Source organism: Vidua macroura, chromosome Z (assembly GCF_024509145.1).
Source record: "Vidua macroura isolate BioBank_ID:100142 chromosome Z, ASM2450914v1, whole genome shotgun sequence".
Taxonomy (NCBI): Eukaryota; Metazoa; Chordata; class Aves; order Passeriformes; family Viduidae; genus Vidua; species Vidua macroura.
The window spans coordinates 40,375,094-40,401,888 of record NC_071611.1 but is presented as its reverse complement, the minus strand read 5'-3'; the positions used below and the strand labels follow the sequence as shown (position 1 = coordinate 40,401,888).

Below are 26,795 nucleotides of genomic sequence, written 5' to 3'. Positions count from 1 at the left end.
TGTTCTTTTCTTTCCAATGCAGGTTACTGTAATTGTATCAACCTGAATGTAATCACAGCACAGAAGCTGCAGCAGGCAGTAAGTCTCAAACAACACAAGTTGACATAGTCAAATTATGCATATGCTTTAATGACCCAGCAATTCTTACTTTCTAATATACATTCAACATATATATTCCAGTTTATTAGCTCTTAATAGCTATCAACTTATTACCTCTAAGAAAATCTCATACTCCATGACACTACAGTACTGCAAAATAGATAGCTTAAAACAGAAAACCAAGTGCAGCTTCTCTGGCAGCATTATTTGGCAAGTCCCAAATCAACTACTTTTGGGAAGGAACCGTGTAGCCTTAGCCCAAAATAAAACAAAATGTTCAGGGTTAGGGTGTCTTGAGTGAACAACTCTTTAATAATATTTTCAATCTTTTCCCCTGTCAATGGACTTATCAAACAAGACAGACAAAAAACATCCTGGACAAAACAATTCTGGCATACAAGAATGATAGTTAAGCTGAGAACACATTCATTTCTTTTCCCCATGCTTGGATTCCAAGAAACAAAGGAATCCTGAAACACAAAACTGAATTTTGGTTCAGACAACAACATGTTTCAATAAAATTCTTAATTATTTGCAAATTCTAAAAGAATTTACATTTCCTTACTTCCCTCCATTTTCCTTATTAAATGGTTTTCACACCTACTGCCTGTCATATATTGATTTTCACTGCTTCTACACACCAACCTGTTTTAAAACATTTGGTTAAATACATTACCCAGCTTCACTTGATATGGTGCATTCAGAGAAGGCTATTTCTTATGTATTATATAGACAAACAACAGATTTAATTACCAAAAGTGGGAGTTTCATTTTTCAGATACCTCTGAAATGTGTAACAAAGGAATTTCAAATCCAGTAAAAGAAATAGCTGGAAAAAAAACATTTTGAAGACATTCTGAAAACAAAATAATTTTAGGAGACATTCATCCCTTTTACCAGTCATCCCTCAGAAGTCACAGCATCATAACCTATCATATCCTGTATCCATAACCTAGGTGGAAGGGAATCACAAGCCCAACCCCTGGCCCTGCACAGGACACTCCAAACAATCCTGACATGTGCCTCAGACATCTCCAGGATCTCACTCCTCCCCACATCTGGGGTTGCCCCATCCCACCAAAACATGCAAATGCTAAAAAAATATTCAAGTAAAACACTGCTATAGGAATACTCTGGATTTTTTCATGTGTCAGAGGAAAAATATTCAAACTTCAATCATGTGCAATTTAAACAAACTGGATTCCTCTTCACTTTACATTAGGTCTTTTTCAATCTATACTAGGTCACATTTCCTGAAAATCTGACCTTTCAAGTAAGCCACCACCTTCTCAATCCAGAAACTTGCAGGAACATCTAATGGTACATCCTAACCTAGAAACTTTTGAAAATTAAGAAGTCAAGCCACAGCAGAGGAATGTTTCTTACTGGAATACTACAAGGCATGGACTTTGATGTTTTACTCCAGTCCCTCTTGATTTCCTCTTTTAATGCAAATGAAATCATTAGCTATCTACTGCAACATAAATTGTACTCTAGTTATAAATAGAAGATAAGTTATTGGGGGAAATCTCTGAAATGTTCTGACAGTCAAACACAAAAATACTTTAGGAAAGCATGTTTACATGTTCTGCAAAGCACAGTATTCTTGACAAGGAACTTATCAGGTATTTGATTAGCCTGCCACTGTATTTAGGAATAAGTAACACAGAGCAGCTGCTGTCAGGTACTGAAAGCACTAAAGCCAGATGTTACTGCCCATGTTTTCAAGCACGTACACACACATTACACAGGTACATCTCTCATTAAAATGAAGATAAGAAAAAAACATAAATTTTCTAAAGAGGAGGCAACTAGCACACACACACTGCTGAACCCTTAGGAAACCTCTGATTAAATCAATATTTAAGAGTCTGACTGCTCATTTAGAAATGAAAAGACAAACTTAGAAGCCTAACTTTCTTCATGATTAACGGTATACACAAGCAGATAGTGACTTCAAATATTTGCATGACTCTTGCCAAGCCACCTTCCATCAGTGTCCAATCTCTATTCTCCACATTGGTGCAAAATTAAGACGTAGTTTGTTCAATAACCTTTGATTTCAACAAACTGATTTCTACTCTACCTCCTCTTGTCACTGAACATAAAATCTAACATTTATATGAAAGAAATGTTTAATTAGAATTTAGTGTCCTCTAGTGCTGGGCTGAGCCTGGGTAGCAGCTAAGTCCCATAAAACTGTTCCCTCAGTCACTTTGGCATGGGGGGAGAGAAAAGGAAGACCATAAGTAAAAAAAAAAAAAAAAAAGTAAAAAAAAGTAAATGATGCCAAATGCTTACTACCTACTACAAGCAGACTGATGCCCAGGTGGTCCCCTGGCTATGACCACCTACCCCGCTCTCTCCATTCTCTTTTTATTGCTGACCATGGCACTGCACAGCCTGAGGTACCCCTCTGGTCAGCTGGGGTCTACTGTCCTGGCTGTCCCCGCTCCCAGCCTCTTGCACCCTCCACTGAAGGGGTGGGCAGAATGAGAAAGAGAGGTGGCCTTGATGCTGTGCAAACACTGCTCAGCAACAGAAAGCACAGGATGAAGTTATCACCACTGTTTTGTGTTATCAACATTGTTTTGGTCAAAAATAAAAAACATGGCACCATATTGGCTGCTATGATGAAAATTAACTCTACTGCAGACAGGTCCAGTACACTTCTCTTAAAAATAGGAAAAACCTGAATCTAGTATGTCTTTCTAATACAGACAAAGCAGGCCCCTTATAGGCTGACTAAATAAGACATGGAGGTTGACTAACTAGACCATATTGATTAAAATTATAATTCTGTCCTCCAGATTTATAAATACAGTGTATCTGCACCCAAATGAAACATCTACACCTTCCCTCTCTTCTACCTTTTCTTTTACAGCAGCCGCAATTAAAAACACTGTGTAAAACACCGTATGATTTCAAACTGGGGAGCTGCACAATGCTTAGCTTTGATTAATATGCATCTGATCACTAATGTGGATGGAATTCTAGAGTAGTGTTTTGGGTCTTTAAGAAAACATGTATATAATGGAGAGAGATACCTCTGTTCTTAGTCTAAATCTCATCCATCTTCCTTTCAGTTCTTTTCAGAACAAGCTTCTAGCTCCTCACTTGTTTCACTTGTCCAGGTGCAAACAATTTTCAAGAAACAGAGTAACTCATAATAATGCCATGTCAACATCTTTGTTATGAGGTTAAATAAAAAGTCCACCCACTGCACTGTTCTCACAATGAAAGAAGCAAGTCCCTCCATTTAGTATTTAACATATACTAACTGTAAACTGAGAGTCTCAGGCATGGTTTGCAGAAGCTGCTAAAGGAGGAGTTCCATTTAAATATCCAGCTCAAGCAGTGTAGTTGCAGTTAGCCCTCCCTGAGTGATCAGTACAGACAGAACATCCACCTGATATTTACCTCAAGCTACACAATGAGTGTCATACACTTGCCTGGTCACTGTGCACTGCAAAAGACAGAATACTGAAATTACAATATAATACACAAAGAATACTCCTCTTGTGGTAGAGACTGCCCAGTGTGGAAGTGCCACAGTAAAATCAAGTGTGTATTGAAACAAAAAAAATGGAAGCGCAATGTGCTGTTCTATACAAGAATGACAAGCTAAATACAAACCTCCCGGTATAAACCACGTACAAAAGACAATCTGGCAGCTAAGGACTCTAAATAACACAACTACATCATGCTATTTAGTAAGACCATAAAGGCAGATGATTAGAAAGTATATAGCAAAAAGCAGCTTACAAATGCTTAAAAGAGTATCAGCAACAGAAAGATACACAAAAAGTCTGACAACTAATTTCCCAGTGTGATGAAAAAATCCTGTAACATCCACAAATAAAAAGAGAGCTTTGAATATAACACCTCTCCCATTATAAAGACCTCACTTGTAGGGTATATTATCTCAACAGTCCACCACAAACACGGGAAGACAAAAAAAAGGTGAAACGCAGTAGTTTAGTGATTTTGTGCTGCTACTCACTTGTGCTCCTACTCATCCAGGCTTACATACAACGTACTTGGAGGAAGAGAGCAGTTGAGAACTATTTTATGTGCAATCTCGTAATTCTTATATCTGAAAAGCGCATGTGAAATCATTCTGCAGTAACATTTTATTAATATTTCTGAGAGAAAGCAAGTTACTGAAATTTATCTAAGACCTGCTTGCAAGCCAGAAAAAAAAAACCAGTTAAAAGTGGCACATGGCTAGTCAACTAATTCTTTTCTTCTTTTACTAAAACTTATGAAAAAATGGACTGAGAATGTGGTGCAGAGGAAACCAAGCACATTTACTCCAGACTAGTTTCCCCTCTTCCAGTAATGAAACACAAAGATGAGTATGTGCTGTAGTTATTATTTGATCTGTAAGAAAGCAATTCTTAAATATACTGTCTGCAATACTTAGTCTGGTCAATTTACCCTTGCAAAGAAGTCCATTACATGGACCTAACTAATTGAAATATAAACGCTATTTATATGGCACTAAATGTTATCTACATTAGGATTAAAGAATTCCTGAAAAAATACACTATTTCTTTAATATAAAATATTATTTTCAGTTTCATTATTATCTCTCTTCTAGCAGTAAAGTGCAAAACTTTCTTATATATATACTTCATTCAAAACGTTTAATAAAAGCAGCTTGCTAAAGGGAGAGGAAGAATAGTTATGGTATGTTTTTAAGAGCGCTTCAGTTAAAGTTTTGTTTAAGAGCACTTTAAAAACTGGAAAGCACTACTAAAAATGCTCTGACAATGTTTTTGTCTTTGCCCTACACCAGACAGCTTGCCATAAAAAAGGGACTTTCCACACTCAAAGTTATCCATAGAAAAATAATATCAATTACAGATTAACCATGCTATGAAAGCAGGGATAACCACACCAACTACATGCAAATGATTCAAAATCAGCATATCCTCAAGAACCCAAAAGCAGCAGATTTACTCAGCAGCACGGTAAAGAGGCACTTTACTCATCTTGTAGCAAAGAGAATTGGGGTACTCCTCCTCCCACACCTCCTATCTTCTCCTAGTCTGTCGTTTACCTACAGATGTGAAATACAAAAATAAAATAGTTGCCTTTTTGGTAGGCAACTATGAAAGAAAGAATTTTTCACCACAGACATTACACACTTTGTTGTTATTAGGCCCTGAACATTTGAGAAAAAGCATGCTTTTGTCCAGGTTTCAACACATTCATACATCACTCTTCAACTGCAATGTGAATTAATTCCCAGTGGATGCCTCTTCAAGTTACACTTGTTTGTGTCAGAAATTTTCCAGCAAAACTTGGCACTTCTAAGTTGACGTTCAGCCTCTTGCTGAAACTGTTTTCATGAGACAAAAAAATACAAAGAGGATACAAAGAAAACTTTTCAAAACCTGTTAATTTCTTACAAAGGCAAATCCTCTCAAGACTTCTGCATCACAATATCCATTTCACTAAGTCAAGCCTTAAGAACAGGAAAAACACCATCCACATTTCGAATGTTTACAAATTCCTATGCCAGTTTTCATGCAAGTACCTTTAGGATTAAAATATAAAATTTAGAAACCAATTGAGACACTCATATTTGTAAGAATAATAAAGAAACTACATTTTAATACTAATCTGGCCAATACAAAAATAGCCCATCTAAAGCAGACACACTGCTTCCCCAGAAGCTTATTTCAATACAATGAAAAATATCATAAACTGGAGACCTTCATGTAACCTATCTGGACACAAAGCTATGCTGCAAAACCAAATTTTCAGCAATAAACAAAATTTTTGAAGTCCAAACATAAGCAACAAATATCCAAAATAATCAGTGCCTAATGAAGTGATTTAACATTATTTCACTCCCACAAATGACATTTTAGTCTTCAGCTAAGAAAGGGTAAAAAATCCAAGAAATATTTAATGTTGCAGTAGACTACAGTAGTCAGGTATTTTTCATCATACTTTACATGAGTATTCTTTCAGCAAGTGAGGAATTAGTTACAGATCAAATAAATATTTTATCTTGGTGAGTGCCAGGTCTCTCTAGCTGCTTCAATTTGTTTAGTTGTGGCAATTGTATAGAGGATAAAAGCAGCTGAGTGCACTGCTATATTTGAATAGATTCCAAACAACTACAAAAGAAAATTTCAAAAAGGAGGAAAAAAACCCAAACATCCCAAACCCACAACCAGAAGAAACCCTACAAGGATGAAATTCAGTGGAACGAGTTACATAGCAGAACCACTTCACAACCTCTCCATTTTTATGGGACTGAATTACAAGATGCCAGGAGGACCTGTAATGAAATGGCTACCCTGTACTCATCTCTTAGCTATAATTTTTTAAAAAGTTAGAATATAACTTCCAATATTTATCACTCCCTTCTTTTGCTTTAGTAGTTCTATACTGTAACTCCCTTTTGCTGTGGCTTTGACCCATCCTATCACAATACTGTTTTTTTACCTAAAACAGCACTGGTTTACTTCAGTGCATGCTTTTCATTCCTATGAAATAAACCTGACTCTCTTTTCCAGACATGTTTCTGAAGGATTTCCAAATACATGCAGGTATTGTGATGGCTCTCTGAAAAATTTTAGTAATGTATTTTCTTCCAGTTTATTACCTGCTCCTCCAAGGAAACTGCACCTGTCATGTTATGCAAGCATGCACATATTTCAGGTCATATCCCTTGTAACCTATCTTGACTTCAGAATACAAAATAGTTGTGTGTACACAGAAAATACAGACTGAAGAACTGTTGGTGGAAAAGAGCAATCAGAACACATACATTATGTACAACTTAATTAGGCCAAACTGGTGGGGGACACAACATTAACAAACAAAAAGGCCATGTCCAAGAAGCAGGTACAAATGCAGTTAATTGTGTTCAGATGTCAGGAATAGGATTAAGGGGTGGTGTGTTTGTTTTACAGCTGCCAGAAATTCCCACCACTGAATCCATACTGCAGCAGCAACCAGGCAACAACTAAAAGTCTTGCTGTGGCTGTTTACAACCATCACACCACCCTGGAAACCAGATTCCCATGAGTATCTAACAGTCTCCTGGAAACACTGAACTCATCAATGCAGCATCAAATATCTTCCTGAAAAACAGTTTCCTAATAGCAAAGATTCTTCCATGTACACTTAGAAATTAAAAAGTAGCTCTGTACATGTGAGATAATTTGTATACAATTCATATGAAGTTAAGCCACATCCACTAGTGTTTAACATTACCTAAAAATCTGAAAGCTATGTTATCAATGCATGTATCAGTGAGTGTTCTGAGAAAGCACCTATTTTTAGGGAAACATGTTCTTTGGCCAAAACAGAGTCCTTGGTTTATATTTTTTATTTATATGTTCTTTGGCCAACCCAGTCTACTTCTTGTCTTTTTTTTTTTTTTCTTATTTTAAAGTAAACATTAAATTGTTTTATCCTGTTGGAATAAACAGGAAAGATATTCTCAGCCTTAAATTTACAGATTTTTCAAACAGGCTTGTATCTCATAAACTTGCCTTTGCCTGTCCCTTAGACTTCATACAGCTTCACAATTACACTTTACAGACTCAATATTGCTCTGCTCTGCTTGCTCTCTTGAGAAAGTCTCACTCAAATGCTACAGTAAATCAGTTCTACTGGAAGTAAAGACTTTGTAAAAAAAATTTCCAGATGTGTAAAGTAAGCTGGTTCTGCTTACTTATCATTAGAACAACAGAGAACAGAAAATATTCATACTGGAAAATGAGCCTATGGTTTTATTTCCAGTTTTGGAAGGAAAACAAATGACAAATGGTTTAAATTGTGTACCCTGTACACAGGGGCACAAGCAGGCCCAAAACCCAAGTCTAAATCCCAGTGCTTCACATCTAACAAAGCTCACAAAGAGGGTATGCTATACAGCTCCTGCATTTCAGCCCCCTGCCCTAGAGATGACATTACAATTCCTTTTGTCTGATGCCTCCACTGCAAAATCTCAAGGGACTTATGGATATCCATGCCACTGTAACCATTCAGTTCCTTTATCTATATAAAGGAATAACAGATCATCTTCAATGTATGTCACTACTGTGCTTAGCAAAATGCACACCATTGCAAAGGTAGACTTTTAGACCCAATGTTAACTATTGCCACTTGATACACCAAGAAGACTTGTGCCACATATTGCTCCTAGCAGACACAATGCTCCCTTACCTTGAGATCTTTACAGCATAATGCCCACCAATTCAGCAGATTTAGCACATAGTCCTGGTCAAAAAACAGGCTGAAAGATCACCCAGTTTATACCACCTTCCTCAAGGTAAGGTATCCTAAGCCAATCCTGCCAGCAATTGCTCTTGCCACTCCTAACTTACTTTCCCGCAGCTATTCAGGCATGTAGAAAGATAAATGCTCATAGGCATTCAATTCAACAAGCCTTCAGTTTCACATGTAGAAGCAGAGATCACTATCTACTGAGGTTATCAGGACGCCATGGCAAGGTCCGCCTGAAATGATGAGACTACAAGAATATGCTCTAAAACATACAGTCTGAGAGAGAAATAACAATGCTATTGTAGCAGGTACATACACAGATCATAGAGTCACAGAATAAGCTGGGTTGGAAGGGATCCACAAGGATCACTGAGTCCAACTCCTGGCCCTGCAAAGCATCATCCCCAAGAGTCACACCATGTGTACTGTCCAAATGCTGCTTGAACTGAGGCTTGATGCTGTGATGTGTGTTAAAAAGCAAACATTAATCAAGAAAACCACTCTTCATTCACTGTCAACCAGTAAATTTATTGCAGATGCAATGCCCTGTCAAAGAACATATAACTTACCAGCTTCCCTCCCGTATTATCTTGTCCTCCTGAACAGGCAGAGTTTCAAGACACTTCCATTCAAATCAATGAACTGGATTAAATTATTTACTTGTTACACAAATTTAAAAAAAAAAAAAAAAGCAAGCAAGCTTACTTGGGGAAAAAAAAAAAGCTGGTTGCTTAATCAAATCCATACTGTAACTCATATCTAAAATAAGGGTGTATCACCCTTTAATCAATACACCATATCAAATTAAACTGGAACTCTCATTCCACAGTGTGTGTGCTTTCTATACTGACTGCGTTTTTCAAACAAAAAAAATCCAACACGCTGGTGGAAGTACAGCTTCCTCAATGACTTACTCACAGTATCATGGCAAACTATTAAGAAATGAAATCAGTAAAAATACAGAATTATATAATAATGCCATTTCTTCGTTTTGACATGTTTCTCATTACTCACAGCCCATTTCTGAGATATAATTCTCCCCCCAATTTTAAGATATTTTTCACATACGTTACTTTACGAAGTCTTAGTAGAAAAGGGCTGCTCAGCATCCTAGAGCACTTGAGGACCTCGCAAGTTCCAGAGTTCTGACTGACAAAACCCACAGGAGTAGAGGGATCTCCCACATTAAAGGCATGGATAAGTTGAAGGAGGATAAATATGCCAGGTCCACCAAGGCCCTCAAGTCCAACGCTGGCCTGCAGCCCTGGCGCCTATATCCAGGTCCCTCCTGGACCTCTATATTACCTCTCATGTGTATTCATATGACAGTCCCTCTGCGAACCCCGCAACCAAAGGGCAGCGCTATAAACTCTGCCGGGCTCCCCCTCCCAAAAATCCGTGCACCTCTTCCCCACCTCCTCCAAAACACCAAGCCTGTTCCAGCCACATCACGTCCCCCATCTCCTCTGCCCCCAAGTAGTGCCCTTGACCCCATCCCACCACCATGTTCCTCTTCCCCACAGCACCTCCCAAAAGCCGGTGTCCCCTCGGGCACTCCCTGCCCAGCGCCCCCGGCCGCACCTCACGGTCCTTGAGGCCCAGCAGCAGCACCTCCTCCATGAGGGTGAGCCGCGTTTCCTTGGAATCGCCCTTCTCGTCGTCGCCCGACTCGTCCCGGCGCCCTTCATCCTCGGGGCCGCCGCCGGCGCCCCGCTCCTTATCGGCGGCAGCGGCGCTGCGGGAGGCCTCGGTCCGGCGCTGCACCAGCCCGGAGCTGCGCTGGGTCAGGGAAGTCATGGTGGCGGGGAGAGAGCGGTGTTCGGCGGCGGCTCGGGGAGGGGACGGGCCGGGCTGGAGCCGCTCCGCCCTACGCGCCCCGGCCGGGGGCAGTCATGGAGAGCGGGCCGGTCCCGGGACGGCCGCGCTGGCGGCGGCAGCGGTTCAATATGGCGGCGCGGGCTGATGTCAGCGGAGGATGTGGCAGCGCCGGGCGGGGCGGCGCCGGAAAGGGACCCGCGGTTGAGGGAGCGCGGCCGTGACCCGGGGCGGGCACTGCGCTGCCCTCGGGATAGGGGTGCGCTTCCACACGTGCCTCGTTTACACAGCCGCAAGTCCGCTTGGTGTCATACAGTCATTAAAATTGGAAGAGACCTTCGAGACAATCCAGCACAACCGTCCGCCCAGACCACATCACCGGCGCCGGATCCAGACGGCTCTTGAGCCCCAGGGGTAGTGACTCCAGCACGTCCCTGGGCAGCCTGTTCCAATGACTGACCATTCGAGTTCAGCCAGAAAACGGTGTCCGACTGTTGGCGCGGCCCCCCAGCCCCTTTCCCCCACATAGAAAGCGTTCGAGGCCGGGTGGATGTGGCGGTGGGCAGCCTGGGCTGGTGGAAGGTCTGTGGTCCCAGGACCAGAGCAGTGACCATACCCTTGGGTTTGACACTGGTGAGGCCACACTTCGAGTGTCCAGTGAGTGGTCCTGGACCCCTCACAAGACACAGGAGTTTAGAGAATGGTCAAGGAGCTGGGGAAGGATCTGGAGCACAAGGCCGATGAGGAGCAGCTGAGAGAGCTGGGGCTGTTTGGAGAAAAGGAGACTCAAGGGGAGCCTTATCACTCTTTGCAAACTCCCTCAAAGGAGGGTGTAGGTGCGGTTTGGCCTCTTGTCTCGACACGACAAGAGGATACAGCCTCAAGCTGTGCCAAAGAAGGTTCAGGATGAACAATAGGAAGCATTTCTTCACAGAAAGGGTGATTAGACATAGGACTGGACTGCCCAGGGAGGTGGAGTCACCATTCCTGGAGGTGCCTAAGGAAAGGCTGGATGTGGCACTCATTGCCATGGTCTGGTTAGCACGATGGTGTTCTGTCACAGGCTGGAATCAAAGATCTCAGAGGTCTTTTGCAACCTGGTTGATTCTGTGATTCTGTGTCCCTGTCCATGGCAGAGGGCTGGAACAGATGATCTCTTCCAACCCAAATGCTCTGATTCCATGATTCTATGTATATATACATGTACCTGTCAGGTGAACTCAGGTGAGCTCTCAACAGTTTTCACGTCAGATTTTGGAGATAGACTCCCTCAGTTCTGCTGTTGATGGGCACCTTTTCAAACCTTGAGCCCTCTGTATGTGGCACACCAAAAACTCAAAAAAAATCCTATCAAAGCTAAATCGCATGTAAGTTTTCAGGCAGTGTAATTTATTGCAGAATAAAGGTGTTCATGCTGTAGGCAAGGATGGCTTACACTTTTTAGTTCACAGAATATTGCATTTAACCATCTCGAGAAACATAAATACAAAAATATGTAAAATAGGTATTTAATATATAAATAAAATATATTCATAAATAGAGGGTTGGTTTTAGTGAGTTGTTTGGTGTTTTAATTTGTTGTTGTTTATTGATGTTTTTTCTTCCTAACTGGACCCTGTTTTCCGAGACTCTGAGTCACTCTGGAAGTGACTTTAGCTTTCATTATTTTCCACACCCCCAATTCTTGCATCTCTTTCTATTGTGACTTGGTGACAATTTGGTGCAGCATAAGAAAGAATAGCAGATGGACAATCCCGATCACCAGAGGATCTGGATCAGTCATGCAAGTGTTTGCTGGTTGTTCCTCTTCTGGATTTTGAGGCCTGCTGATTATTCACAGTCCATTTACTGTGCAACATTCTGATTTTTATCTTTCTGGATTTTTTGTAAATTAAAATGTCCTACTGTACCAGCTCAAATGCCAAACCAAAGCTGACAGAAGGATATAGCATCACTGTTATTTTTATCAAATTAACGTTTGCTCAAAGAAGAGATACCACAATAGCACTACAAGATGTGTTTCCTGGAAATGTCATTTCTGAGTTATTAAACTCAAACATTTATTAATTTAGTCCTCTCTGAGCAACTTGGATATTTTCCTGAGGATTACAGTCCAGATGACAGGCATGTAATTAACCTGGGTAATTCCCTTTGCCTTCTTTTAACATAGTCACTATATTAGCTTTTTTCGTGTTCTTTGGAGCTCACAAGGTTTATTGAGAGCCATATTTAGAGATGTCATGGTTGGACACTGGCGCAATGCCAGCGTCCCCATGAAAATGCACCTTTTCTAAATAAATGCTGTGAGATGTTATCAGGAACAGAGCAGAGCAGGCCTAAGCTTAATAACAAAGGAAAAAAAACTTTATTAAACTACTACTAATACAGAAAACACATAAACTAAATCCAGGATGAAGACCTTTTAAACCACCCCTCCTCCTCCCAATTCCAAAAACACCCAGCCATGAAACATCACCCGGGATTCCTGATCAAATTACCACCCTTCAGGTAATCTATACTCAAACTATCAAGGGAGAGAGAAGTCTCTCTTGTACCACAGACCCCCAGGAAACACAGCTGCTCCTCTGTTTCCCTGTCACACATGGCAACTGCCCAGAAAAAATCTGCCAGTGTGACACTCTCTATTCTATGTCACAGTGCTCTCACCACCGTGCATGGACAGACTGCTCATAGAGCTCCTTTAAGGATGCTTTGCTACAGACCCAAAGATACAACAGTTCAGTTGCTCATCCTGGGACTACAGTCCCCCCTATTTTCCCTTGGGGCTGAGGGGTCTAAAAACAGGACTCATCTTCTTCCCGAAGACAGAGGGCATCACCATTCTCTCTTCAGTTTTCTTCGTTTCTCGCCATTCCTGTGCTGTTGGAAGCTGAAGCAGGTCTCCCTGGGTCACTACTGCATCCCCTTAAAATGCAGTCTCCATTGCAGGAGATTTTGGTTCAGTCTATGGCTAACAAAAAAAGTCCAGCTAAAGCTACTTCATCATCTCTTCCCACCTAAATATTTCTTCTTCTAACATCTCAGTTCTCGGACTATCTCTCTTCCACTACAAATCAAGGAAGAGTAATACTTTTAAAAAACCCTCATTTCTTAGAAAGAGTTAAAAGTTCAAACTCCCTAGATGGCTGATATCTCAGTCCAGCGTTCCGCCTCCCACGCTAAGCATTCCCCCTCTTCTCCTTCTCCTCTGCCGGCAGATTTCCAAGTGCCGCCAGGCTCTCTGTCTCTTTCCCTCTTGAAGGGGGAGGGGGGGGCAAAGGCATCTCCACTTCTCTCCACCCTTCCATCCACAGGAGCTGGCTCAGCTCCAGATCCCCAGCCCCTCGGCCTACCCGGACAAGGCCGCGTGGCTTCCCCTCCCCCACCCAGCCCGAGGCCGGGCAGGGGAGCGTCTGCACTCTCTGACGACCGGAACCAAAAGAGACAGTTCCCCTGGGAGTTCTTGCTTTTAACCCCCTGTGTTCTCAGAGGCGTGTCCATACTTTCAGTGGTCACTCTAGGTGCCAATATCCAAACCTGACCACTGATTAGTTTGACCCAACTTCCTGGAAAAAATTCACTTCCATGTCAAACCACAACAAGAGATCAAAAAGAGGTTCCAAAAAGCTGTTTCGAAAACCGGTATGCAAGCTATCCTGGCTTACTGATACAAGTTACTTAGCTGTAGTGCTGCCATTTAATTTTTTTTTAAAGTACTGTTATTGGAAAGAATTTAATCTTTGTCAAGTCTGATAATATTTACCTATTTTCCCAGAATGCAAAGCTATTTGTTGAATAGATTTTCTGACAGGAATGTTAACAATTCTTACATTTCACTTTAGTAATATTGTTGGTATAATTTGCCTTGTACCTACATTCAATTCACATTCAAGCACAACTTACATTTTCTCTAATTCCTATCTTAAAGCAATTTTATCATCTCCATTTTTATCCACAGTATGCACTGTTTGGGCTGTTACACTTATTTTCACTTTCCCACTACATTACTGTGGCATTTAAGTATATTTTTATTTTGTCCTGATTGCATTTTAAAGGTTAACTAATGGAATGTTCATTATCAGTGCATAATTTTTTTCTTTTTTATCCTTTCCTGAAGGGCCTCAAAGGACTCATCATTACTTTAGTTTTGTAAAAATCAGTCTTTTAAAATAGTTGCTTTAATAGTCTTTAAAATGTTGCTAATTATATTATTGGTTTGCAGTCTTTTCTGTATTTTGTTACAAAAGCAAACAAATTAGGATCACTTATGGGTTAATCATTTCTTGTTGACCAATTTAATTTTTATTATGATGAGGTGTCCAGTGAAGTTTCTTATACTTAACAGTCACTTTTTTGACTTAGAAACTCAGGTGTTTGTACAAATTTAATGGTGTCATTTCAAACAAATGCATTTCTTCATTATTAATTTCAGTTCTGACTCATTGCCTGATGAACATATACTAAGAAGTTCAGCGTGAATCAAATCAAGAACACATATACTTGAATTTTGAGCCAATTAATTTTTTTTTTCACCATTGCAACACTGATACACAAAACCAAAATCTGAATGAAAAGGATAGCAAACAAGACATGTTTCACCACATGATTTTGTTGTTGATCCTTTCTATACAGCAGAGAGCTGGTGTGCCACAGAGGAACACTCTCTGGATACTCACCTAGGAGATCCTTTGTCACAACTTTCATAACTGCAATTTATTTTACAGTGCCAAGCAGTATTTGAAAAATACTTCTGAGTCTTGCATGGCTTTATCAGGAGTTCAGAAGACTGTAGCCCCCAACATTGCAATGTGTGGTTGACTGTTGATTGTTTGGGTTGCCACTGGGTATCTTGTGGGGTACAGGCTCCCCTTCCTCCCCCATCCCAATGCCAGTGGTGTCCAGAGAGCTGAGGCCCAAAACCTTCAAAACACTCTGTTAAGAAATAATAATGCAAAAGCACAGGCTGTGGTCTATAAATAGTTTTGTTCATCTTGCAGTAAATTGACCTTATAATGCATCCTAGTTTATCCTTTAGCCCATCTCTGGCAGAATGGAGTAGCTAGGATATTTTTAATTGCTGCTAGCCACCTGGGAGGTTAAAATAAAAGGGAAAAGAGCAAAGGCATGAATCTGAGAGTCTGTTGTGCTAGTTGCCATTTGCGGGGACTGCTGGGTTCCAGGACAGTTTGGATGGGTGGTGGTGAAGGATCTCTGAAGCCCGGTCTTTAGAGCATATGGTTTATTGTAAAGGTTGAAGGGCCCTGCTTAGAGTTGCTAGCCACAACTCGTGGCAGGCCCGAGGAGAGCGGGGGGGGAGAGAGAGGGGGAGAGAGAGAGAGAGAGAGAGAGAGAGAGAGAGAGAGAGAGAGAGAGAGGGTGCCAGGTGGGCGTCCCAGCAGGAAGGTCCAAGAGAGAGCGTCCGGTCCCTCGGCCACACCTTATCAGGGGGCTTCAAGGTGGGCTGGGACAGGACTTGGGCCAATGGGGTCACAGATACCTGATACTTCAGGGGAGGGTTACAGGTGTGGGATGAACCATACATTGGGGGGGTGATACAGAACATTCCATTTGACCTTTTAGGTCATCAGAAAGGGGGATTGCTTTCAGCTTGGCTGTATTATTGTTTTCGAGATGCTCAGTGATTAAGGTTTGGTATTTCAAACCTTGTTTTCATCTCAATATCTGTATCTTCTGACTCTTTTGCCAGGCCATCATATTTATAGGGCCTTGCTATTTCATCTTCCCCAACAGCCATTGCCATGATTTGCTTCTCCATGGGAGCAGGGATTACCTCAGTGATGTCAGCAGGAAAAGTGAGTGACAAACTGACTGCAGGTGTGTGTTGGGACAGCAAGTCCCAAAAGAGTAACTTTATTTGCTATTTATTTACTTTAATATAGGTCCTACCTGAGGTAGGAGCTCACATTCTTGTAATTACAAACAAGTGTTTCACAACTTGAATGTCAGGAGCATGACACAGAGCTGGTTGAAGAGAGAAATTGCAGACACCTCAGCTTAACAGATGTGCCAGGCTCTGGAGCTTCAGACACAAAGGGTGAATCTTACTGCTCCTGTCACAGTATTATCACAAGACATAGGTGGGCAGATTTTCTCCTGAAGAACAGTTAGATTAATGGGATGTGCATGTTTTGAAGCTGACAGCAAGAAAACAGGAGTTGTTTTCCAGAAGAAGGCTGCTGGCTCTGTTACAGCTCCACCATCCAGCAATTTCACCAGTCAAGCTTGTTTACATTCCTGCCTGTAACTTCCATTCCCTCCCAGTGAAAGTTTGACGCTCCCACTTAAGCCAGTAAAAGGACGTGTCAGGTGGAGCCACGGCCTGAATCCATGTGAAGATCTGACTTAAAAACAACAGCCAAGAAAAAGGCTGTGTTCCCCTGTATGGTTTCAGGGATCTACTGACAGGACAGTCTTATATACAGGCGCTGGGTCATTGCTGTAGGAGCACTGTGCTGGAGTACAAAGTATGGAAATCTAAGGACCAGGACCAAATGGTGACAGGAATTCCTTAAGGCCAAAAAGTCTTCAATACCATGCTGATTACAGACATGCTGCTTGAGAGCTAGACTAGACATTGATGCCAGCAAATAATTGGAAACAAACTGTTGTGAGATTTGTTCTACCCAATATTATCAGTGTGATCTCCAAGAACAGAACTTTCACTGCCAAGAAGAGTCAAGATGCTGAAAGGTACAGAGTGATGAAAGAAGAAGATCAGAGATAAGAGACAAGACAAGTGAGACAGTTTATTTGTGATACTGTATATAGGAAGAAACCACAGTCAATGGTTAACTGACTGTAGAAGTTGTGTCTGGTACACAGTTATCATGTAATATTGTCTCTTTCAGTTTCAGCTGCACGTGCTTTTCTTATGCTGTTGTTTTGGTTACTAAATAAATCCTTCCGTAGCCAGTGTGGACCAGGTGAGTTTTTCTTCTTGGTTTTAGGAATGGGTTTTCCAGCACCAACAGCAAATTAGTCTAAGTAAAAGAACATTTACTGATGGCTCTAGCTGTACAACAAAATCTAATTTGGCTTTTAAAGCCCAACAGTTTGGATGTTGTTTAAATTGTCAATTTATAAAGTCAATATTTGCCAATGTACCTTTTCCAATACCCACTTTTTTAAGCTTCTCCATTAGGATGATTCAAGGACAATATTCTATGCTTCTAAAAAAATTGTGTATTTAATTACTTCTTTCAGCAGCATGAATTCCAATATTGAACACTGAGCTCATATAAAATCAGATGCAGCCACTTAGTAATAAAATTTATCTTCAAAGGACTTTGAGTTAAAAACCAGCACATGTTGCTTTTAAGTTTTTAATCTACAACTACAATAACTTGTGGATTTTTAGAAAAAGTATGACTGGCATTTTAGGAAGACCAAAGGCAGACATGAGAAAATGCTGTTGACATTTACTCATTTAAAAACCTTTTTTTTTAAATTTTGAGTATTTCCAGATACTCTCATTTTCTTATCTCCAGGAGAGTTCAAATGATTGCTAGTTCCTGAAATCTTTGTATTGTAATAGCATCTTCCTCCTTGTATCTGAGTGAAATTCTTCAGCAGCAAGGATCTGTACTGGTTATTTAAATATTACAATTACTGTACTGAAATCATAAGGACAAAATTATTAGTGAAAGTGCTGCTTGTAATTGAGATGTCTTTTCATTTCTACACAGGGGTCCTGTTCAACCAGCATTCCTAGGAAAAATGTGCAGTTTTCTTGACAGATGTTCATTGTGCAAAATGAGTCCTTATGAAACCTTCACCAAAACTGTCTTTGGTATTTCGGCAAAATTTAAAATGTTTAATGCAGTGAATTTTTTACAAGTTCAGCTTTGAAAAATCTGTACTTCACGTCCTAATGTAACAAATGCTTTACTATCTGCTCCTTGTAATGCAGAAAAATACTCATCAACTGATTAAAAAATACATCAAGCCAGATGGCGCAAAGAAAATGTTTCCACAGAGTTGTAATTCATGAGATAAATAGTGATTAGAGCAGCATTCATGTTGTCTAAATAGAGAGTACTTGTTTGCATTTGGACTGTGTGTAGAATAAATGTTGAATACTCTTGGTAGGTTTACATCCTCTTGTTATGACCAAAGACCCATGCAGAGAGAATCAAATAATGAGTGGTAATTTTAGAACTGTAAAGATGAGGCAAACAGAGCCATGGGGTCAATGAGGAAGAAAAGTACAGATTCCAGGAACTGGTAGTCACACTAACTCAGAAAAGGTGTGTGAACAGCTGGGAAATAAAGGAAAAATCTAGAAGCATTTGATAGTAGCCATCTCTGAGCCTCTATAAAAATTGTTGTAAGGGAGATAAAGCTGCATTTCCAAGTTACCTTGCTCCTGAGAAATCAGCCAAGTGCATCACACTCTCTGTGATGCTCCTGGCAGAGGTGGCACCCTGCTTGTGTGGGGTGGTTTGTACTCCTGATGGCAGACAGGAGGTTGTGATCACAGGGAATGCCAGAAGGTTTTTAACTCTGGCACAGCTGTCAATACCTTCTGTAGTACCTTCTACTCAGGGAGCAAAAAACACTTATAAACATTTATAGATTAAATACACTGACATCTCTGGAAGCATGTCTAATTAGTTTGCTGAAGTTAGCTTTGAAAACAAGTCAAGTCCTAGGGAGCACTCTGTCTCTCTCTCGCTGTGAAGTGGCTCACATGGTTGACTATGATAATGGGAGAAAATTCCAGAAGATGTTTTTTTGGAGGGGATGTACTTGCCCTTGGCTGGGGAAATGAGAAATGAGACTCAGCATCAGAGCACTCCACAGCACTGTCACCTTTCTGTGTTGACCTGTAATCCAGGTGCCTCTCCTGACTGCAAGATAGAGAGCTTCAGAGTATTGTCCTGTGAACTGATCCCCAAAGGCCTGATACAAGTCAAACATGGATTGATATTTTGGGGGGGTTAATTCTGCACTTGATCATATCTGTGAAAAAACATCTATCTTCTGTATTGTAAAATGGTATTATCATTGTACAGGATGGCTTTTAAAGCAATTTCACTGGCAAGCACTTTGCCATCTATGCAAATACATAAATCTGCTGCAAAAGAGCTGTTATTCAAACAGAAATATTTTCATAGGGGATCTGCAAAGAATTTTTTAAGTGAATCTACACTGCAGACCACATTTCTAATTAAAATTGGCATGATAATTTGAATGGTTGGGACAAAGGCTGTTTAGAACATTAACTACATAATAGAGATTGATGAGCGTTTTAGCATTGTTTCTAAGGTTAACCAGTTATTAAAAATTTATTGCTGTCCAGTTGAATAAATACATTTTCATAAGTCCTGATTGCATTTAAGAGTTCATTAATCAGCTGCAAATGTGTAAGAACTCCTGTTATGTACTAATATAGCACCAAACATAAGGCTACATGTACAGAACTAAGTAAAGATCATATTATCACAAAATATTCTGTGTTGGAAGGGACCCACAGGGACCATCAAGTGAATGGCCCAGTTGGAGATCAAACCCACAACCTTGGCATTACTAGCACCATGCTCTAACCAACTGAGCTCATCTCAGGATTGAGAAGTGCAATATTTAACTATGAGACACAGAGTGAGGTGATTCTAGAATGTCTCCTGTTTCTTAAAATTAGTATTTGTAGGTATCGCAGTGAATTCAAAGACAGCAGAAACCTGACTAGTAGTCAGAAAACCTGACTAGTAGTCAGACGCTGTCAGAAAACTCAGAAAAAAACTATAGTTTTACAATCAGCCTTGTACCTTCATAGAATGCTCATGTTTCTGCCTGTTAGTGTATTTTTTTTCTCTCCCTGAAAGCTAGATTGAGGAAGAAGATAGGGAACTGGAAACTTCACTGTTGAAGGCAAAGAGAGCTAAAACAACACCAGAAATACACAGCAGAGCTGGAAAGGTTACAGGATTTTTTTCCAGGGATGCTGGTATAGGGAAGGAGGACTCCCTGTCCAGAAGCCTCGCTGACTGCAGTGAACTGGCAGCTTGGTTCGTTTCCCTGCATGCCCAGACATGCAGCAGCAGTGAGCCTGACAAAAACAGTGTTGAAAAACTTGGCAAGAGAATGGTTCCCCAAAACTCTTTTCTGTATTTGGGAGGAAAAGGAAAAGAAATGTGAAAAAATGCTTGCATCACTTGTTTGGTTTGGTGCACTGGTGTCTCACTGAAGGCCACTTACTTCTGGATTATTGTATTTATTTTTTTCTAAAGGTACTAAGTTCTTGCAAATGTAACCTTGATCTGGCCAGAAGAAGCTTTCCTTTCCTGTTGAACCCATGCACATTAAAACTCCAAGCCAGAGCAATGGTATCTGTCTGCCTGAGACCCTCAGGCTTAGAGCAGCAGTAGCGTGTGGCAGGTGACCCTCAGATCACTTTCCTGTGCAGTTTCAGAGCTGGCTACACAACACAGCCTCCCAAAAATCTGCCTCTCACAGCTCCTGGGGGCAGTGGGATGCTCACAGCAATAAGCTACATCAGTGAAGCCAGGATTAGACCTTCAGGGCTCAAAAGATTTCCCCAGGGAGGAGAGATGGAAAGTGATTGCAGCTAAATTATCACTGGTTGCAAATTAAGATGGATGTTGGAAACAAAATCTTAGTGGAGAAACTCAGCCAATAACTGGTAATAAAAAGGTGGCCCTGGTGTGGTGCAGGAACCTCCAAACAACAGGGATGCATCTGTGAGGGAGGCCCTTGGCTGCAGCAGAAGAATGAGAGGAGCTGCACAGTGTATCAGTGTTTTCACCTGCATAGACAATAAATCAAGATCTCTGCCAGGTTTACAAGGCATCTTTGGAAGAAAAAAAAAAAAAATCTATCTCTTTCTGCTCTTGCTGAGGTACAACAAATGACATCTGAGCTTTCCATATTTGGCATAGAATATGTCACACTGATGAGTCAGCCATCTGCATCAAGGTGTCTTACTTTGTTATGTATAGCCTTTTCTCATAAGTGTTTTCCCTAATATTTGCTTAGGTACCAGCTTAATTCTCTTTGCTAAGGGATAAAAAAGTGGTTTTAACTAACACCTATTTACTACACAGTTAAGCCCTTCAGAAAGAAAATTTTAAAAAAACGCAACCCAAGTAACAAATGCAGAAGCAGAACAAATACATGAGAGGAAGACACAAGCTTTTACTGGCCTTAATGGTCAAAACACACCTGTGGCTGAAACCCAGCAAGGTGATCTCCCACTGCTCAGAGCAGGAGAGCAGGACCAGACACTGCACCAAAGCAAAGAAAGCACTCCTTATCCTGGAAGCATGGTCCCACTCTGAAACACAGCTCTGCAAAAAAACCCCAAAACCAAACAATCCCAAACCCAAAATTAGGACTTTCCCTCTTCTTCAAATCAAATGTATTCTGTTTTCGTCTATGCAAACTCAGCCTGGAACTGGAGAACCAGCTTGGCCCATCACCATCAGTCATAAACATCCTGCAGCCACAACCAAAGCATTACTTACGTCTACACGACCCTATGATTATAAATTGGCCTCAGATATGAATGTCACGTTTTAATATGTTTTTGTTCATCATTATTAACACAAGGCTAATACAAAGTGCCAAGTGTTTCTGACATCCTGTTTTACAACAGGAGCTATTTCTGATGCTTCGCAAGACCATGTTGTTCTTAGCTATACTACTGCATTGGAAGTAAAACTTCAGTAAATGATTTTTATGAAGCTGTCTGTAGCAGAGACTTCATTTTGCTATTAACATGAGGAAATATAGTATAGAATATGAAGGATCAACACTGTTTAGGGAAGAAGATGATATTTTTACCACTTTCCTTTGGCATGTTTGTTTTGGAAAGATGATGTTGCACAGAAATTTGAATATACATAGACAGATAAAACTATTTCAAAGTAGACTTTTTACTATGGCTCTTTAGCACAGCTGACAAAAATTTTAAAAATCAAGATTCCTAATTGTCCTTCATCTGCCAGTTTCCCTTCTGCAGGAAGACTGGGCAGTTGGCCAGCTCAGTGTCCAATAGGTTACTCCAGGTAGAAATAAAAGCTTCTTTGATGCAGTTTGGTTTATTTAAAAAATGTAAGCCCTGCTGCTTTGAGCACAGGATAAATCAAACAGCTTCTTTAACACAGCTCTTTGAGCCAGCACCTGACTCAAGCAACATTTTGCATGGCTTCTCCTCTACCAGTTCTCCACAGAGCAGTCCTTCACTTCATGCTCCTCACTGCCATCAAATACATCTCAAAACTCTGATGGAATTGGCTCACCAAAGTGGCCACTGAGTGGTGGCACAGCTCCTCCCTGCCTCATGTGAGACAGACTGCTTAGACTGCCACAGCTCATCAGTGAGGATTTGGTGGTGGCCACAGAGGTAACTCAGTTATTAATGCAACACGTACCTTCTCCTAGCAGGCCCAGGGAGACATTCAGGAGGCTTGGGAGATCTGAATCAGTGGGTGATTCTCACTAAACAGGATCATCCTGCAAGTGTGGCTGCCTGGGTGGCCTCTACTGGCAGACCAACAGCTAAACGAATTGAACAAAGGCTAATACAGACACATGAAATACCTTGTCAACACCTTTGAAAATCAGCTGTTGGAATCTGAAATGCAGGGAATTCTCAGAACTTTGGGCCTATAAGGTAAAGCTTAGAATTAAACACAGGATTTGATCTGAGACCTTGGAAAAGGCTTTCAAACTTAGGTACTAGAAGCAATAATGTGGATTTATAGTTTGAAGCAGAGACACACTGAATTAAGAAGAAGAAGGTTTAGAGTTTTGGAGTTTAGGATATAGAAAAAATAAAAGCAGTTACAAAGGTAAACAAGAAGTTTAGAATGCAGTACTGTAGGCTTGTGTATCATAGCATGATTGACTAAGAAAGCTTACACTGTAACATGAGTCCATAAGATGAAATATTTAAGCATTGGGTCAAAAACATAAATATCCTTATTAACAGTGTTTTATTGGTCAATAAATTCTTTAAAGGTCTTACAGCTAAGGGTCTTGTGACCTTCTGAACCATGCAGTAAGAATGTGAGCCAAGCTCACCTTTCCTGTCTATGTAGAAGATAAAAAAAATAAATCACATAATCTAAAAAACTCAGAAATCTCTAACTCATTCAAAATTCCTTCAAAAATCCCCATACTCAGCCATACCTAAAGGGACTTAAAATCCTGCTATAAAGGTTTTCAAAAAGCTCACACAGTTGAAGAGATGCTGTTAAAGGGTGTACTTGTGTTAAGGGTTTGTGGTAGGTTGGCCTTGGCTGGACAGCAGGTGCCTGCCAAGGCCACTCTGTCACTCCCTTCCTCCACAGGGCATGGGCAGAACATGAAATGAAAGGCTCATGGGTTGGGATAAGGACAGGGAGAGGTCACTCACCAGTTACGACCATGGGCTGAAACAGACTTGACTCGCAGATGTTACTGCCAATTAAATCAGAGTTGATTAATGAGAACTAAGAATGAATCTTAAAAAGTCCTTCTCCTGTGGCAGGGCATGCCCCCCTCTTTTCCCAGGCTCAACTTCATTCATGGTTTCCCTACCTCCACTCCCCCAATGACACAAGGGGACAGGGAATTGAGGATGAAATCAGTTCATCACATGTTGTCCCTGCTGCTCCTTCATCATGGGGAGGACTCTTCACACTCTTCCATTGCTCCAGTGTGAGGTTCCTTCCAGTGAGACAGTCCTCCATGGACTTCTCCAAGGTGTGTCCTTCCCAGAGGCTGCAGTTCTTCATGGAATGTTCCAGCAGGGGTCCCCTCCACAGGGTGCAGTCCCTCAGGCACAGGCTGCTCCACTGTGAGCCCCTTGTGGGGTCACAGGTCCTGCCAGGAGCCTGCTCCAGCACGGGCTTCCCATGGGGTCACAGCCTCCTTCAGGCACATCCACCTGTTCTGGTGTGGGCTCCTCCAGGGGCTGCAGGTGGATCTCTGCTCCCCCTTGGACCTCCAGGGCTGCAGGGGCACAGCCAGCCAGTGTGTCTTTTCCTCCACCTGTCCGTGGAAAGAGTAATTTCTTCTTTCCTTTCTTCAGTTCAGGTGTATTAAATAATTCCTTTTCAGTCCTATGATTAAATTTACCTTTTTTCAACTCTAGTTTGGCACACTCAGGTATTATTTTACTGACTAAATATAACTTTTCAAAATAAATTTCTTGGCAGGGAACAGCCATTTACAATGCTCCCCTAATAAATGCAAAGATGTCAGTCAACTTTTCCCTCCATGTGTTGCATCTGGGGAGACATTTAACTTCTAAGGCTGGAGCTGGAAGGCAGCAAGCTGTATATTAATAAGTGAGAGGGAAAACATTCAAGGAGGAGAAGGATGTTCATCAGCCTAGACAGAATATTAATGTCAACAACCAGCACAAGGAGAGCTATTACTACTTTAATAAGACCCAAAGATTATAAAAAAAGTTTAGGTTCAGTCATTTCCTGCTGCCTAAATCATTCTGGGTAATTGTATTTCAGCTGTTTCTAGCATTCATTGTTGCCTGCAGAACTCTGGACGTTTGCCATATTCATGCAGCCTCTACTTAATTCCAAGCCATTGAGTAATGGTTTTACTATTATTGTATTTCTTTTCACTAACTTGACCTTTTTATCATAATTTCTGCCAGACAGCTATTCAGCTGCAATTTGAATCATAAAAAGGACCATTGCTTTCAGAATAACATTAGGCAGATAAATTTTCATGGAAAATTAGAGAAAGTACTAGATTCTACACCTGAGAGAGATAATGGGCAGATTATAGACAGAGCAGATCACCTGCATTAAACCTAAATACAAATGAGAAGTAAGTAAGTAAAATATGCTAAAGGAGCGTGGGGGAGTAACCAATCAGCTCACCTATGTGTGGCTGAAGCTTTGAAGAGAAAAGCAGGAATGCACCAGGAATCTAAAAACGCTTTCCGAGCAATGGCTGTTTTTAGATTACAAGTCAGAACACGATATTTGCTTTTCAGCAGCTGCCCTCAATCACTGCTTGCTCACAGCCCAAGCAGCAAAATGGTATTTAAGACTCTGCCAGCCCAGCCAAAGCACAGCCTAAGGAACTACAGGCCTGAAGAGCATCAGAACATGTTTGATGGCCATAAACTGAGTTCACTGGGTTTGCTCACCTTACTTACCTTCCTGCTGTGGCAAATCCAGGTCCGATCTAATGCAGCTGTACTTTAAATCATCCTGTAAGTCTTCTACAGGCAACCTCAAAACGCAGCTGGTTTGGATTATGTTTGTTTCTTCCCTGTCTTTTTGTTTTCTCTCAGAAGTTTTAAATAGTTGGAGTTGGCCATGCATACTATTTACAGCATTTCAGCTCGCTGCACATTAGAGGTGGTTCCCAGGATTTTTCTTTTTCAGCAGCACAGCAGCTGGAGAGTGACTTTTCCTGCATGTATAGTTCCACCTTTCACCTCATCTGCTCCTACTGGGGGCTGCCAAGTGAGAGGGGTATCCTCAAACAATCTGCTCCTCTTGTTTCCCCCTGCATCCCCACGGGGTGATTTGGATCAATGAGCTGATCTGACAGAAAGCTAATCCACAAAAGGAAAACACTGATTTCCACAAAATCAGCTGGCAAGCAGCACCGGTGTGAGGGCACTGCTGGGCAGTGATTAGCAGGACTCCCTCTGGCAGCTCCTTGCATTTGCTGCAGATCGGGTGTAACCCAATCCCAAACCTGCTGGGAGAAGAGACCATTCTGCTGACATTTGTGCAGTCACCATCTCAACAAAGTGCTGAATCTACAGGAGATGTACTGCTCTAGAAAACAAATTATCACCCTGCTTTTTCTTTGATTCAGTTTTTGTTTGTGAAAAAGTGCTGTGCAGGAGGACTTTACTCACTCTAAATAGATATAATAATAATAATAATAATAATAATAATAATAATAATAATAATAATAATAATAATAATAATAATAACAATAATAACAACAATAATAATAACAACAACAACAATAACAATAACAATAACAACAATACAACTTCCTGAACAACCATGCTCTGTATTGGCAGGGAGGTAAGAGACCTTGTACTTTGAGACCTTGTGCTTAAGTCATCTGTAGTTCTTCTCGTCTGGCTTTCAAATATTCCCACCATCTCTTGCAAAAGGAAAAACTAAGTGCAGCTGGCAGGTATAAAACCAGTATTTTCCAAAGTTAAATGAACAACCATCAGAAAAGGAAGAAATATTTTCTAATGGTGAATCCACAGTGGAAAGTCTGGGATGGAAAACTGGAAAATACAGGAAGTGGCTTGTAGGAAACTAAACTGGGTTCATGTGTATAGTGAACTCAAGGAGGGTGGTGAGGAACATTCTGTTTTGATTTATGAATTGGGGTCAGAGTGAGAGTGGAAATATATTCTTGCATCACCAAAACATAAAACAATGAGCACTTACACCCTCTACATAAAATTAGCATAGCATCTCTGTCATCAAATTCATGCATAAACATACTTTCAATTAGTGTCTCTTAAAAAAAAAGGAAATTAGTCCCACTGATTGCGAAGTGAGCCCACGGAGTTCTGATTTTTAAAAGTCTTAAGAAGACTTGAAGGTTTACAGTCCATTAGCAAAACCGTACATTATTTATCGTAGTGT

The 26,795-nt window shown here is 40.9% G+C and overlaps 1 protein-coding gene across 1 annotated transcript in view; it reads right to left on the bottom strand.

Moving 5' to 3' along the window:
* GOLPH3 (golgi phosphoprotein 3) overlaps positions 1 to 10,318 on the bottom strand; it is a 30,599-nt gene extending 20,281 nt beyond the window's left edge. Inside the window, exon 1 of the mRNA XM_054003423.1 lies at positions 9,937 to 10,318. Coding sequence (XP_053859398.1) covers positions 9,937 to 10,152 — 216 coding nt within the window. The 5' untranslated portion in view covers positions 10,153 to 10,318. The remainder of the gene's footprint in view (positions 1 to 9,936) is intronic.
* Positions 10,319 to 26,795: the final 16,477 nt, after the last annotated feature.